The sequence below is a fragment of the Littorina saxatilis genome, linkage group LG16, assembly GCF_037325665.1.
Source record: "Littorina saxatilis isolate snail1 linkage group LG16, US_GU_Lsax_2.0, whole genome shotgun sequence".
In the NCBI taxonomy this organism is placed as follows: domain Eukaryota; kingdom Metazoa; phylum Mollusca; class Gastropoda; order Littorinimorpha; family Littorinidae; genus Littorina; species Littorina saxatilis.
The window spans coordinates 32,135,575-32,151,332 of record NC_090260.1 but is presented as its reverse complement, the minus strand read 5'-3'; the positions used below and the strand labels follow the sequence as shown (position 1 = coordinate 32,151,332).

The 15,758-nt window shown below is 43.5% G+C and overlaps 2 protein-coding genes across 2 annotated transcripts; both read left to right on the top strand.

Moving 5' to 3' along the window:
• Positions 1–474: 474 nt before the first annotated feature.
• LOC138950840 (E3 ubiquitin-protein ligase RNF180-like) lies at positions 475–10,117 on the top strand. Its single transcript, XM_070322559.1, has 6 exons — positions 475–563; positions 1,387–1,515; positions 2,612–2,718; positions 4,568–5,608; positions 6,238–6,451; positions 6,965–10,117. Exons 2-6 carry the CDS (start codon positions 1,419–1,421, stop codon positions 7,396–7,398), a joined length of 1,893 nt encoding a protein of 630 aa, XP_070178660.1. The 5' UTR covers positions 475–563; positions 1,387–1,418; the 3' UTR covers positions 7,399–10,117.
• Positions 10,118–10,752: 635 nt separating this feature from the next.
• LOC138950854 (RNA guanine-N7 methyltransferase activating subunit-like) lies at positions 10,753–15,392 on the top strand. The gene is made up of 3 exons (XM_070322569.1): positions 10,753–11,013; positions 12,733–12,919; positions 13,289–15,392. Exons 1-3 carry the CDS (start codon positions 10,863–10,865, stop codon positions 13,602–13,604), a joined length of 654 nt encoding a protein of 217 aa, XP_070178670.1. The 5' UTR covers positions 10,753–10,862; the 3' UTR covers positions 13,605–15,392.
• The last annotated feature ends 366 nt before the right edge of the window (positions 15,393–15,758 follow it).

Genomic DNA, 15,758 nt, shown 5'->3' with positions numbered 1-15,758 from the left:
TTGGATTAAAAACACGCTCAGACTTCGGAAAGTTAAAACGAAGAGAGGCACCGACAAAAAAAGCGTGCTATGCAGCAGAACGAAACCACTACCGCGCTAAACAGGCTCGTCGATCAGTTTCACTCCCTTTTGCACAAGCGGCGGACTACGGTCATTGTGAAAAAATGCAGTGCGTTCAGTTTCATTCTGTGAGTTCCACAGCTTGACTAAATGTAGTAATTTCGCCTTACGCGATTTGTTTTCATTTCTAAAAAAACCCAAAAACTTTTGGCACATTTTGTGAACCATACTGAGACTAAGGAAAGTAACCTGCTTACTAAAAAATGTTATAGATATATATAAAAAAAATTAAAAAAGCGGACCTACCGACCCTATCTTTTTTGGTCACTGTCGGATGATTTTAAAACAAATCTTTTCCACGGAAAGTTAAAGAGCATCGCCTCCCCTGCAAGATAATGACCTTCACCTTAGCTCCCAGCCTTGGCTAACCAAAACCAAGCAACAGCAGGTGATCGAATGAGTCGCACACGTTACTCTCGCACTTTTTGCGTCAGACTATACAGGTAATCATTATTGGGTTTATCACATCATACGATAATGCACCTGTATGCACTCGGTACCCTGTAGACGAGACGTACGCTGTGACTTGTTGGTTTGCTCGACGTAGGACGTGTGATAGTGGTCTAGTGTCCGTTCTGTGTTTTATCACTTTCAAATAATAAGTATTATCAGAGACATACATTCTATCTATGTCTCTGGTATTATCAGAGAGGGACTTTGATTCTGAGTTACCTCCACATTCCTTTTTATTTTTTATTTAAACAGTATTTTATTCGTAAACAGACACATGATAATATAACAACATCATTAAAAAGGAGCACAACAATTCGTTTTCTATCGGACCAGGTTGTTATTTCTCAATCTCAGTGTAGAATGCACCTCTGCAGTTCTGTTTACTTCGAACAGTGTTTATGCGATACATCATACAATGTGTGTGTGTGTGTGTGTGTGTGTGTGTGTGTGTGTGTGTGTGTGTGTTGCAGTTGTTTGTTTCTCTGTTATCTAGTTGTTTGTTTAACTGTTGCAGTTGTTTGTTTCTTTGTTGCAGTTGCAGTTGTCTGTTTCACTGTTACAGTCGTTTCTTCTTCAGCGTTCGATGATGGTAATGTGTCTACATTCGTTGGCCGGTGATGTTGACAAAAGTGGGCTGTCTGACGAGTTTGTTTCATTTGTTTGTTTCTCTGTTGCAGTTGTCTGTTTCACTGTTACAGTCGTTTCTTCTTCAGCGTTCGATGATGGTAATGTGTCTACATTCGTTGGCCGGTGATGTTGACAAAAGTGGGCTGTCTGACGAGTTTGTTTCATTTGTTTGTTTCTCTGTTGCAGTTGCATGTGTGTCTGGGTGACCCAGGGTCAGGATGCAGACGAGCCGAGTGACGGTGAAGTGTCGACGCTGCAGGGTGTCTCTGCTGTCACAGGATGCCATTGTCAACTCCCACGGAGAAGCTACCCAGGGTAAGACCACAATTTCATTGCTCAAGATTAGGATGCTGCATGACAGAACCAGCCTGCAGATATGGCTATACTATTCCTAAGCTCTTATGTTTCTATTTCAAATAAGGAATAATGATATTCATCACTATTTTTCATCAGGATTCTTTTCTTCTGTTGTTTTCCGAGTTCACATTAGAACTTATATAAATTTAGATTGACATGATCGAGTCTAAGAGAATTCTAGTACCCATGCAATATATGCCTGTTTAAATATCTGTTTTGAGTGCAATCTCATGTGTTTGTGTGTGTGTTTGTGTGTGTAAGGTCAAATGAAAACTTTCCCCTTATTGCAAACACGTACGTCATACGTCACGTGATGTCTGTCATACTTTTTGAGTCACTTGAGAAAATGTGACTCTATGTAATCGGTCAGTGTTAGTCTGTCCGGCCGGCCGGCCGTCCGGCCGGCCGTCTGGCCGGCCGTCCGTAGACACCACCTTAACGTTGGACTTTTCTCGGAAACTATCAAAGCGATCGGGCTCATATTTTGTTTAGTCGTGACCTCCAATGACCTCTACACTTTAACGATGGTTTCGTTGACCTTTGACCTTTTTCAAGGTCACAGGTCAGCGTCAAAGGAAAAATTAGACATTTTATATCTTTGACAAAGTTCATCGGATGTGATTGAAACTTTGTAGGATTATTCTTTACATCAAAGTATTTACATCTGTAGCCTTTTACGAACGTTATCAGAAAAACAAGGGAGATAACTAGCCTTTTCTGTTCGGCAACACACAACTTAACGTTGGGCTTTTCTCGGAAACTATAAAAGTGACCGGGCTCAAATTTTATGTGAACGTGACTCCCAGTGACCTCTACACTTTGACGTCTGCTTTGGTGACCTTTGACCTTTTTCAAGGTCACAGGTATGCTTCAGGTATGCATTGTGTTGTGAATAGCAATTTCTTCCTGTCCATCTGATGCCTCATATAATATTCAGAACTGCGAAAGTGACTCGATCGAGCGTTTGCTCTTCTTGTTAATCTATATAGAGAATTCAATGAAAATAATTACCGTCTGTCAAAAAGTGTCATGGCATGTCGGTGGTGTGTGACAGGTGTGTCAGGGCGGGGGGACTGTGACAGCTCATTGGGGCCAGCGTCCACTCACCTGTTTGTCTCCCATGACAACGGCCCTCCCTGGCTGCTGGACACCATCATTCAGGTGTGTTGGTGTTTGATGTTTGCATTGATCAGTCATTGACCACCCCAGCCATTTTTAAAATCGGCGCAGTGGAACCACTCTTGTAAAACACTGTGTGTGTGTGTGTGTGTGTGTTTTATGTGTGTATCTCCCGTGAGTCACTCATGCTTCGGAATTCCAGATGCTATTAGTTAGTGCAATTCTTAAATTCTTAGTAAATGTGATGTATTTTATTTCTGAATCCGCCAGCACTGTGTGGCAATTGTCCTTGGTTTTTACATTTAGTCAAGTTTTGACTAAATGTTTTAACGTAGAGGGGGGAATCGAGACGAGGGTTGTGATGTGTGTGTGTGTGTGTCTGTCTGTCTGTCTGTGTGTGTAGAGCGATTCAGACCAAACTACTGGACCGATCTTTATGAAATTTGACATGAGAGTTCCTGGGAATGATATCCCCGGACGTTTTTTTCTTTTTTTCGATAAATACCTTTGATGACGTCATATCTGGCTTTTTGTAAAAGTTGAGGCGGCACTGTCACACCCTCATTTTTCAATCAAATTGATTGAAATTTTGGCCCAGCAATCTTCGACGAAGGCCGGACTTCGGTATTGCATTTCAGCTTGGTGGCTTAAAAATTAATTAATGACTTTGGTCATTAAAAATCTGAAAATTGTAAACAAAAATGTTTTTTTTAAAACGATCCAAATTTACGTTCATCTTATTCTTCATCATTTTCTGATTCCAAAAACATATAAATATGTTATATTCGGATTAAAAACAAGCTCTGAAAATTAAAAATATAAAAATTATTATTAAAATAAAATTTCTGAAATCGATTTAAAAACAATTTCATCTTATTCCTTGTGGGTTCCTGATTCCAAAAACATATAGATGTGATATGTTTGGATTAAAAACACGCTCAGAAAGTTAAAAAGAATAGAGATAAAGAAAAGCGTGCTATCCTTCTCAGTGCAACTACTACCCCGCTCTTCTTGTCAATTTCACTGCCTGTGCATCGAGCGGTGGACTGACGATGCTACGAGTATACGCTCTTGCTGTAAAAATGCAGTGAGTTCAGTTTCATTCTGTTAGTTCGACAGCTTGACTAAATGTTGTAATTTCGCCTTACGCGACTTGTTTTTTTATAAGGATGAGTCTTGAGGGTTGAGTCGAGTCTAATTTTAAACTGTGCATGACATTTTATATTTTTGTAATTTTTGTAATTTTTTTTTATAGATTTTAATATGTTCATAACCTCTGTATTTCTACCTCTGTTTTGATGTTTTTGACAGGAACGCTTTTTTCTTTGTAGAACCTGTTTTTCTCATAGTTTGGGAGATGTTCTTTACTTCTGTCATGAAGCATTAAAATCTTATGGAGGTGTTAAAAGTTAAAGGAAGGGGGCTGCATTGGGTTTATTTTAAGTAGGAATTTGTGGCCCTTACACAGACCAGTTAATCTTGTATATCAACTAGTTGAATCAAGCTTAAATCACAATGTTTGCATTAGATTTGTTGGAAAGGAACCATGCAGTAAACAAATTTATAATCTCTCTCCCCTCTCTCTCCCTCTCTCTCTTTCTGTCTCCCTCTCTCTCTGTCTCTCTCCCTTAGCATTTAACAATTTTTCTATAATTGTTTTTCTTCATTTGTATGCTTCTTTAGTGAGTATTATATGTTTAGTATTTGTAAGGACAGGATGTTAGACAAGACAATGTGCCTTAAACCTTTATCCTTGTAAAATAAAGTTTGTTCGTTTGTTTGTTTGTTCGTTCGTTCTCTGTCTCCCTCACTCTCCCCCTCTATCTCTCTCTCTCTTTCTCACCCCGGTTGTACACGTGTGCTGATCCCCAACTGACGTACGTGATTACAGGCGTGCTACACACGAGGCAAGGTTCTGTGCCCAAAGTGTCAAGGACGCCTCGGATCGTTCGACTTTGTCAAGTCGGCCAGGAAGTGTGGCTGTGGACAGACAACTCTGCCCCCGGTCCATCTCCTGCGTGATCGAATCGACATCACGGACACCAGCCGCCACCATTGGATAACGTTGCCGTCAGTTGACCGCAGCTTGAAAAATACTGATCAGCTCTGCCTAACTCAGGGCGCAGCTGATACAGACTGTGATGTGTCACACGACAGCATAGAGGGGGCGGTTGATACAGAGCGGGACCTGTCACTCAGCACAGAGTGTGCAGCATTGTACAGAGAAGAAAGGATGTGTGGTTATGACGTAGATAGATGTACGTGCACTGATTGTGGGCACAGAGACGCACGCTGCAACGACAGACGTTCTGCGCGACGACAGACACTTGGGAACGGTAGCTCAGACGGGGAGGATGACTGTTTGTATCTTGGACAACTGTTTGGTGAGCCATCACAAGATCTGGCCGGTGATGCGACACGGCTGTTTGATGAGGCTTCGGTAGAACTGGCCAGTGACAGTGGGACGTCACCTGTGCTTCAAACCTTGCAGGACTCGCAGGCTGGCACCTGCACACACCCTAACTCCAGTGTCTTGTCCAGGCCTGAAATCCAGTCAGCCAGACAAAGGACTAATCCATGCCAGCCAGCCAGACCAAGGACTACCACATGCCTGCCAGACAGACCAGTGACGACAAACTCTTCAGCGCCACAGAGCAGCAACACAGGTTGTGCGAAAGCCAGCAGTTTCTCCACGGTGCGCGCCATAGTTCACAGGTCCAGACGACAGAGGCGGCGAGCCCTTCGGGATTCTGTGGACTTGGAGGAAGAGAGGCAGTGGTCAGTGCTGGACAGTCAGGAGGGGCGAAGGGGAAGAATGGACAGAGGGGGAGAGCGGTGGATGCAAGATGACCATACAGAAGACCTAGTGGGAAGAAAAGCCCCCCCGGTCAAGTCAGACGCTGAGCGACAAAGAGAACAGATGGAGAGGAAGGTAAGGTGTGCATGTGAGTGTTTGTGTGAGGCAAAAAAAGATAAGTTGGTTTAGTACCTGACCGACCCTATTTTTTTCTCGCCAACCTTAAAACTTTTTTTGCATTTCTCAACAAAAACACAAAAAAGCATATTGTTTTGGCCTGAGTGTTTGTGTTCGTGCGTGCATAGGGGATTGGGGGGGGGGGGGGCAAGTAAGAGTTAGTCATACAGTCACTAAGTTGCATTACTCTATAGTATACTCACATGCATTTCATCAGCATTAGTTAGTTCATAGGAGCAGGGAAACCAGGCATAGTTGTACTCTTGATCGATTGATTGATAAAGTGATTGATTGATTGATAAAGAGATTGATGGACTGAGAAAGATATTGATGGATTGATTGATTGCTTGATTGAGAAAGAGATTGATGGATTGATAGAGATAGTGATGGATTGATAGAGATATTGATGAGTTGATTGATGGATTGATTGATTGATTGATAAAGAGATTGATAGAGATAGTGATGAGTTGCTAGAGATATTGATGGATTGATAGAATAATTGATGGATTGATTGATTGATTAAGAGACTGATGGATTGATAGAGATATTGATGGATTGATTGATGCGTTGATTGATTGCCGACACAGGAGAGAGCGGAGCAGACGCTGCAGGCGGAAGAAGTGTTGTGGGAGCACACCTGTCCTATGTGTCTGGAGGTGATGCTTTCTCCTCACACCGCGTTGCCATGCCGACACGACTTCTGTGAGTGCTGTATGCGTCGTCTGACCACCATCAGAACCCCCACCACCACCGACTGCCCCCTGTGTCGCCAGAGAATCGCCACCTGTCTTCTCAATGAAGGTAATGTAGCATACCTTGCTGCTTGCACACCGTCTGCTGTTGTACAGTGGAACACCCGGCAAGCTAGCCTCGACCCCCGTAAGTGCACCACTGAACAAAAAAAGTCGCTCATGAATTCTCAATGTGAGTTAAAAATAGAACATTGTGTACAGTGGCCCCTGCAATGTGTGGCCCCTCCTATGAGAGGACACCTCTCTTAAAAGGGCGCTTTGTGTTGTCCATTTGTCCATTATCTCAACCAAAAGTATACCTGTCATGACAGGCCACCTGCAATGTGTGGCCCCTCCTTTGAGAGGACACCTCTCTTAAAAGGGCGCTTTGTGTTGTCCATTTGTTCATTATCTCAACCAAAGTATACCTGTCATGACAGGCCACCTGCAATGGAGGGACACTTTTGGCTGGTCCCAAGGGTGTCCTTTCATCGCAGGTACCACTGTAATCTATATATGTAGCTCCATGTTGCAATAAGTAAAGACATGAAGTAAATTTTGTGCGTTACCGATGTTACAACAGAACTGGGACGAGCCATCGCCACACAGAGCCCCTTACACCTGGCGGCCCGACGTCGAGAGCAGAAGCGACACAACCAGCGCTTCATCCAAGTCCCGCTGCCAGGCCTGGGGTTACCTGGCAACTACTTGGCCCGTCTGAGATCCTACCGGATGTCCATTTTGCGGGCTGGCAAGGTCAAGGCCGTCCTCCTCGTCTCCGTCGCTTTCGTCGTCGTCTCGCTAGCCTGCATCGGCATGGTGATCTGTCGGCGTGTTCTGTCTGTGGTGGCGGGCGTCTTTGACAGCTTTACAGAGAGGTTGACGGGCGAGAGGCTGTGGTCGGAGTTCATGGGGTTGGAGTCTCGCGTGGTGACAGTCAGCTCTATTTTTGTCCTGTACCTCGTCTGTTCCTGGCTGCTTAAATACTTCAGGCTGTTCCGCCGTGTTCTTTACTGAGCTTGAACCACAGATACTGCACTGAGTTTGAACTATGCATACTGTACTAATCTTGACCCACACATATACTGTACTCTCTAAGCTTTAAGCTTGTCCTTTAACTGTACTGTCAGCTTGAGCAGCACATACTGTACAGAATACAGAACACAGAATCTCTAATTGCCCAAGGTTGGGAATTTGTGATGACATTGCGGTTAAGAAACATTTCAATCCAGCCATATACACCAACACACGCATCATTTATACAAACTGATCAACAACATTAATTTAAAAACAACACTGGACAGCATAAGTTTAAAAGAACATTCACTAAAACTAGCAGTATACACTCAAGTCACACACACACACACACACACACACACACACACACACACACACACACACACACACACACACACACACACACACACACACACACACACACACACACACACTGTACTGAGCTTACACCACACATACTGTACAGAGCTTGTACATACCACACATACTGTACTGAGCTTGTACCACACATACTGTACTGAGCTTAATTGTACCACACATACTGTACTGAGCTTGTGCCACACATACTGTACTGAGCTTGTACCACACATACTGTACTGAGCTTGTACCACACATACTGTACTGAGCTTGTACCACACATACTGTACTGAGCTTGTACCACACATACTGTACTGAGCTTGTACCACACATACTGTACAGAGCTTGTACCACACATACTGTACTGAGCTTGTACCACACATACTGTACTGAGCTTGTTCCACACATAATGTACTGAGCTTGTACCACACATACTGTACTGAGCTTGTACCACACATACTGTACTGAGCTTGTTCCACACATACTGTACTGAGCTTGTGCCACACATACTGTACTGAGCTTGTACCACACATTCTGTACTGAGCTTGTACCACACATACTGTACTGAGCTTGTACCACACATACTGTATTGAGCTTGTACCACACATACTGTACAGAGCTTGTACCACACATACTGTACTGAGCTTGTTCCACACATACTGTACTGAGCTTGTGCCACACATACTGTACTGAGCTTGTACCACACATTCTGTACTGAGCTTGTACCACACATACTGTACTGAGCTTGTACCACACATACTGTACTGAGCTTGTTCCACACATTCTGTACTGAGCATGTACCACACATACTGTATGCTTGTACCACACATACTGTACTGAGCTTGTACCACACATACTGTACTGAGCTTGTACCACACATACTGTACTGAGCTTGTACCACACATACTGTACTGAGCTTGTTCCACACATACTGTACTGAGCTTGTGCCACACATACTGTACTGAGCTTGTACCACACATTCTGTACTGAGCTTGTACCACACATACTGTACTGAGCTTGTACCACACATACTGTACTGAGCTTGTACCACACATTCTGTACTGAGCTTGTACCACACATACTGTACAGAGCTTGTACCACACATACTGTACTGAGCTTGTACCACACATTCTGTACTGAGCTTGTGCCACACATACTGTACTGAGCTTGTACCACACATACTGTACTGAGCTTGTACCACACATTCTGTACTGAGCTTGTACCACACATACTGTACTGAGCTTGTACAACACATTCTGTACTGAGCTAGTACAAGTCATAAAATACTAGGCAGATGCGTATGAGTGCAGATCTTTGTGATGAGGTTGTTAATTTTAAAACCTTTTATATTACCAGAAAGGCCATTCATTCCACTATCATATTCTGCTAGCAGATTGATTTTCACACTTGAGTATTCACTTTTTTACAAGCTTTTACGAACTGAAAGAGTTATTTCCAAAGTTTGTCTATTATCAGAAGGCGGCGCTTCACTTTCTGACTTTGAGTGAGCGATCTCTTTCCTAGTGCATGTCTTTGGTTAACACTTTGTACCCCACCTATGTTGACCATGGTTTTTTTTAGCCGAGACCAGCTGTGCTGCAGCAGGTCACTCAGAATTGAAGTAACTGTGTAGAAACTGTATCAACACGCTAGAATGCAGGCGTTGGATTGACGTTACAGGAAGCGACTGAAGCTAACAGTCTGAGCAGAATGCGGGTATGTGCCGAATGAGAGCAGATGCAATCAATCAATCAATCAATGAAGCTTATATCGCGCATATTTCGTGGGTACAGTTCTAGGCGCTCTGCAGTGATGCCGTGTGAGATGAAATTTTATACGGCCAGTAGATTGCAGCCATTTCGGCGCATATTTACCTTTCACGGCCTATTATTCCAAGTCACACGGGTATAGGTGGACAATTATTAACTGTGCCTAAGCAATTTTGCCAGGAAAGACCCTTTTGTCAATCGTGGGATCTTTAACGTGCACACCCAATGTAGTGTACACGGGGGGAGGTTCGGACACCGAAGAGAGTCTGCACACAAAGTTGACTCTGTGAAATAAATTTCCGCCGAACCTGGGATCGAACTCACGCTGACAGCGGCCAACTGAATACAAATCCAGCGCGCTACCAACTGAGCTATATCCCCGCCCGTAGTGTGTGTACGGATATATCTGTACCTGGTCAGATAGAGCCATATGAGCAGGTATGGATCAATTTGTACCTGGGAGACAATGAGTTCACTGTGTTTGCATGGTGACATGCCATATATTCTTGTGTGATAAGAGCACTGGTATTAAAATTGCATTTGAAGTTGAAGAACTATAATTCAGAAAAGTCAATAAAGTAATTGAATCCATACTGTTAGTGTGTGTGTGTGTGTGTGTGAGTGTGTTTGTGTGTGTGTGTGTGCGTACATGTGTGTGTGTGAGTGTGGTTATCAAATGAAATGACTGACTTGCTTCGATCTTTAATTGTATCAGTTAGCTGAAGTACATGTACATGCTGTATATTCCGCAAAAAAAATTAGCGTATTTCATGGTAACCATGAGCCTCTACCCTTTTTTCCATGATTAGCTGCAAACTTAATATGAATTCAGCAGCAAACGTGTTGGTCACCTAGCTTTCTTATACCTTTTGATTATAGAATATAAAATATACTTTTATTACTTTGTAAGTATAAGTTACAAAATGCCATTCAAATGATATATACTTACACTCGCTCAACAAAGAGAAAATATTCAAATATCGTTATGAAGGATTTACAAAATAAAACTCGGAAACAGCAAATCTTTATTTTGAGAAATACTAAAGCAATTCTACTTCTAGTGGGAAAACTTGGTTGTGAGTGATTGGTACAAACATATGTGCAACAACGAATTCATGTGTGCGAAACATTTGTGAAAAAAAGCGAGGAAAAACAGAGGAAAAAAACCGTATGAAATAACCTTTCTTAAATTATTTACAAGAAACTATTGAGCAACAAACGCACAAGAGAATGAAACTACCGGAAAAGACAGAAACGAAAGTGGGTCAGGGGAACTTACTCTGACGAAAGGGAATAAGCATGCAGCTTCCGGTTTGTTGATCACATCTCGGCTTCAAAATGGCAACTTCGGAGATAGAGGATTTAGCGGCCCTTGTCGGCATAGAAATATTACCTGACAAATGCGGTGAAACCGAAGCAGATGGAACAGAAAGCCAGCCATCTATTACGCCTGTTTGTCCGACGACATCCGAAACAGAGCTGAATGAAGGTAGGAGTAGTCATCGTCGTCTTTGGAGCTTACAGTTACACATTGTGTGGTTTTTTTGTACCCCGAGGCGTCATGTCTGTTTCTTCCTTTCTTTTTCGTTTTTCGTCCACTGTTGTTCGGTGAGAAACCGTTGGAATAAAAGGACATTTTGAAATTCATTCGTTTCTGGGCATATTTTCTGATTCCTTCTGTCTGTCAGTGTCAGTGGTTTACTGTTTTACTTTTAGTGTGTTTACTCATGCTTGTCCCCTTTAATTGATTTTAATGTTTCAGTGTTTACAGGTTTACACACACACACACTGACACACACAATGCTACACACACAAAGTTATTTGAGCTTGTGTGAAAGTTTCGCCATCAAAAGGACGCACACACAGTGACACACACAACAGTTTATTATTCTTAACATAATGTATCATTGTATGCGCCTCACCAAGTTGCAGAGGGCCATGTCAACCTGTTCAACATATAGATATGTCATCTGTAACAGTGGAACCCCCTTTTTAAGACCCCCCAATTTAAGAATCACTCCCTTTTAAGGCCTTGTTTTAACATACTTTGTCAGAAAAAAATTGTCAGAAACAAAAGAGAGAGGAAGAAATGTAGCATGCATACATGTTTATGTCTTTTTGTTTCATGCACATCACCCACTCTTGTCTACTCATGTGTGTGTGTGTGTGACTGACAAATTCTAAAAAACCCATTCACACAGGCCTCTATAGTGTTGGAGACATTACGTGGTGATTCTATAGATCTGTGAATGTTACTGTTAGGTTTGTTTGTTTTGTGCTCACACAGAAGCGCACTTAAAGGCACAGTAAGCCTCCCGTAAACCATCACAGATGCTATCAGGCTTTTACACACAGTTCGAACACCCTTTCATTTAAACACTCACCTCTTGAGAAAATCCTAGGTGCCCTCCGTAAAGAGTGAGCAATTTTCAAAGAATTTATTTGTGTGTGGTTTATCTTACCCCTGAGCCACCGTGAACCTGTGTGATCCAGTTTCCTTTTTTTTCACAATTTAATCGTCAGTTTATGATTTCAATGCGACTCGCTGTAAGCTTATCTGCAATAGCACATTATTGTGTACCTCTGAATCTAAAACGCAACAAACGGCTGCGAGTCACACGAACTAGTCAGAGCGGTGGTGGTTGACCGTTCAAAGGAACTGGCGCTATGCAGAACAGTCGTCTGCTACGAGAAAGACGTTTTGCGTGACACGTTTCCGGGCTTTTCTTTTTTCAAACTTTCAATACTTCGAATTGTACTGATCTTGTCTTGATGAAAAAAGAATTCTTTTATGATTTAAGAATTGTTTGTGTAACATACTAACAAGCTGTCAATTTATTATTTAGATTTTAAAAGTTAGGTCTAGCGCCCAAACGAGACATCCAATTGTGATACTGAACAATCCGGCTGGCCACGCAAAAATTAATTCTTTGAAAATTTCTTGCTCTTTACGTAGGGCACCTAGGATGTTCTCAAGCGGTGGGTGTTTAAATGAAAGGGTGCTTGTACTATGTGTAAAAGCCTGACAGTATGTGATGGTTTACGGGAGGCTTACTTTGCCTTTAACTGTTGCAAAAATCCATCATTTATTACACAATCTGGTAGTCGGCTGGATTTAGATTCATCTAACCTCTTGTGAGTCAGCAGTTTTTGTCACATTTTATTGCGTCACCATGTGAATTTCACCTTGAAACTTGTACTTTTACAGCGTCAGCCGGCCCTGCCTTCAGCGCAGATGTCCTGGCTATGTGTAGCAGCGAACGACTCACCGATCTTGAGGAAGAGTTTGCCGACAGGTACACACAGCGTGACACGGAGTTCACCAAAACGCTGGCCACCCCCACACTCCCACCTCCCTGCGTCTCTCCTTGGTGGTCGAACGACAGAGGTGACAGGTAAGATAACTATTCTGGTATTTTATAGGTTGTGTGAAAATACAGATTGAGAAGTTATCACCTAGTCAGTCACCCTTGAACTCTGACATCGATTACAGAATCTTTTCCGTGCATTCTTGGTCTTGTGCTTGCCTGTACGTACACACGAAGGGGGGGTAAGGCACCCTCAGGTCTGCACACAAATTGACTTATGAGATCTTAGAGATATATTTCCGTCCTTAACCCACCAGGCACAGACGGGATTCAAACCCTGATCCTTCCACATGGAAGGCCAATGCCTTAAACACTCGTGTTTTCAAGTTTGTTAAATCTGTTTTGGTTGTTTTACAAAATGAAATGTTTCAAACGCTTTATTTTTTTCCCTTCCAGGTTCAGAGGTCGTGGAGGTCAAGGTGGAGGCAGAGGTCGTGGCGGGAGCGGAGGTCACCATGACAGAAGAGGGGACAGGGACAGGGGGGATTATCACCAGCAGAGGTCATATGGTCGTCATGACAATAGACACGAAGGTCAAGGTCACCAGGGTAACTACAGGGACAGAGAGCATCATCAGGAGAGACAGCATGGTCACTATGACCACAGAGGTCAAGGTCACCAGCGCGGTGGTAGAGATCGTCGTGACGATTATCGTGAAAGGGAACACAGACAGCATCGAGACCGCTCCCCTGATAGAAGAAACAGATACTAGTGGAAAGTTGGTGTGCGTGTGTGTGTGTGTGAGAGAGATCGAGAGAGAGAGAGAGAGAGAGAGGCGAGTTAGGGATATAGAAGGGGAAAAAAGAAACCAGCTTTCCTTTGACGCTCCACCTAGAGGGTCCTGCATGGGACCCCCGATTTAAATGAAAATGCGGAGGGTCCGAAGACCAGGACGTTCACATTCTTGCTTTTGCACGGCACATTCCTGTACGACACATGATCTCTGGAGCTTTGGTGTCAATGTCATGCTGGCTCTTTGAAGTTCTCTGAGCCCTTTAAAAAACCCTTATGGTCATAATGATTGGTTAGATTAGCACCTGGCACAGCATATTCTGACAACAGTACTGACGTGATGGGCCCAGTACCTCAGTTTGAAGGGCACTGGACTTGTGATCCCTAGGTGGCAGGTTCGAATCCGGGCCGGAACGGACACGGGTCAACTTTCTATGCAGACTCAGAGACGGTATCCATGTTCCACCCCCGTGTCACCACTGTGGCATGCAAAAGACCTCGGTCATTCTGCCATAAGTGCAGGTGGCTGATTATTTACACCTAAACATGCATACACCTGGGTAGCGCGACTCTGTTGCTGCTAGCTTTTCACTAGGAGGAAGCGACCCGAATCGCCCAGCGATGGGACAATACAGTAATGAAAATGATAACGAATGAGTGGGTAGCGCGTCCTGAGACCTGCTCTTTTGAGGTTTACTGCGTCCCAGGAGGGACCTTTCTCATGTATTTCTCGAATGTGTCCAAGCGTCATTGACCCATAGTATTCTGATTTGACGCTTTAGTCTAACCCCAACTGGTTGGACATCTGACAGTTTTGATTTATATGAGGCCTTGTGACCATTACATTTTCTACGAAGTGGGGACATTTGGACCTTTACATGTTTTCAATGAACTGATCTCTTGTCCTCTAAGGCTGGGAACATCATTGGAGTATGAACGTTGAAGACGGAATCTCAAAACAGGGATGGCCAAATCTCACCATTTTAACTCGCCAGGTGGGCGAGTAACTTCAAGAAAGTCACTAGCCCGCCAAAATTGTCGCTGGCCCGGTACATCCCCCAGTTGTTGCATCTGCAGTATTTATATGGCTTTGAACCTCGATATTACAAGCTAAAGTGTTGCATTTGACTAGAATTTTCACTGGCTAACCGGGCAAGTTTCCAGGCGGTTTCTGCTAGCCCGGCAGAAATTTTACTCGCTGCTGGCGATCAGGCGAACGATTTGGCCATCCCTGTCAAAACATCAGAAAACGTGATGCTGTGAAATGTTCTGGGGTTTGGGTTACAGGAAATGCATTTTTAGCCACGACAAATTGTTTCCCACTCACATCTGTTGGGATGTTTGTCAATTGAACATGAATTCAACAGTTCTGGGGGGGGGGGGGGGGGGTTGTATTATTCAGTGAATGTTCTTTTGGCAACAGACCAAAGTGCATGAATTGTTTCCACAAGCATTTGTTGACCAGGTGTTTGTCAGTTGTACAATTGACAAGTGAACGTCAAAGAAAGGGGGGGGGGGGGGAGGGGTGTGTGTGTGTATCCATTGAATGATTTTTGGGCAACTAGGCAAAGTGAATGAATTGTTACCACAAACATTTGTTGTCCACGGGCTTGACAGTTTCAGGTGAACGTCAAACAGGGGCAGGGGAGTGTATTCATTGAATGATTTTGTTGGCAACGGGCCAAAGTGAATGAATTGTTTTCACAAGTATTTTATTGTCCAGGTGCTTGTCAGTTGTATAATTTTGTGAATGTGGGGGGGGGGGGGGGGGGGGAGGTTTATTCATCGAATGGTTTTTGGGCAACTCGGGCAACAGACCAAAGTGAATGAATTGTTTTCACAAGTATTTTATTGTCCAGGTGCTTGTCAGTTGTATAATTTTGTGAATGTGGGGGGGGGGGGGGGGGGGGGGGGGGAGGTTTATTCATCGAATGGTTTTTGGGCAACTCGGGCAACAGACCAAAGTGAATGAATTGTTTCCACAAGTGTTTGTTGACCAGGTGCTTGTCAGTTTCAGGTGAACGTCAAAGCAGGGGGAGGGCAGTGTATTCATTGAATGACTGTTTGGCAACGGGCCAAAGCGAATGAATTATTTCCACATGTATTTGTTGTCTTGGTGCTTGACAGTTGTATA

Coding starts and splice junctions, on each gene's coding strand:
- LOC138950840 (XM_070322559.1), top strand. CDS start 1,419: ATGCAGACGAGCCGAGTGACGGTGAAGTGTCGACGCTGCAGGGTGTCT. Junction 1,516..2,611: donor CCACGGAGAAGCTACCCAGG/GTAAGACCACAA, acceptor GGTGTGTGACAG/GTGTGTCAGGGCGGGGGGAC. Junction 6,452..6,964: donor CACCTGTCTTCTCAATGAAG/GTAATGTAGCAT, acceptor ATGTTACAACAG/AACTGGGACGAGCCATCGCC.
- LOC138950854 (XM_070322569.1), top strand. CDS start 10,863: ATGGCAACTTCGGAGATAGAGGATTTAGCGGCCCTTGTCGGCATAGAA. Junction 11,014..12,732: donor CGAAACAGAGCTGAATGAAG/GTAGGAGTAGTC, acceptor GTACTTTTACAG/CGTCAGCCGGCCCTGCCTTC. Junction 12,920..13,288: donor TCGAACGACAGAGGTGACAG/GTAAGATAACTA, acceptor TTTCCCTTCCAG/GTTCAGAGGTCGTGGAGGTC.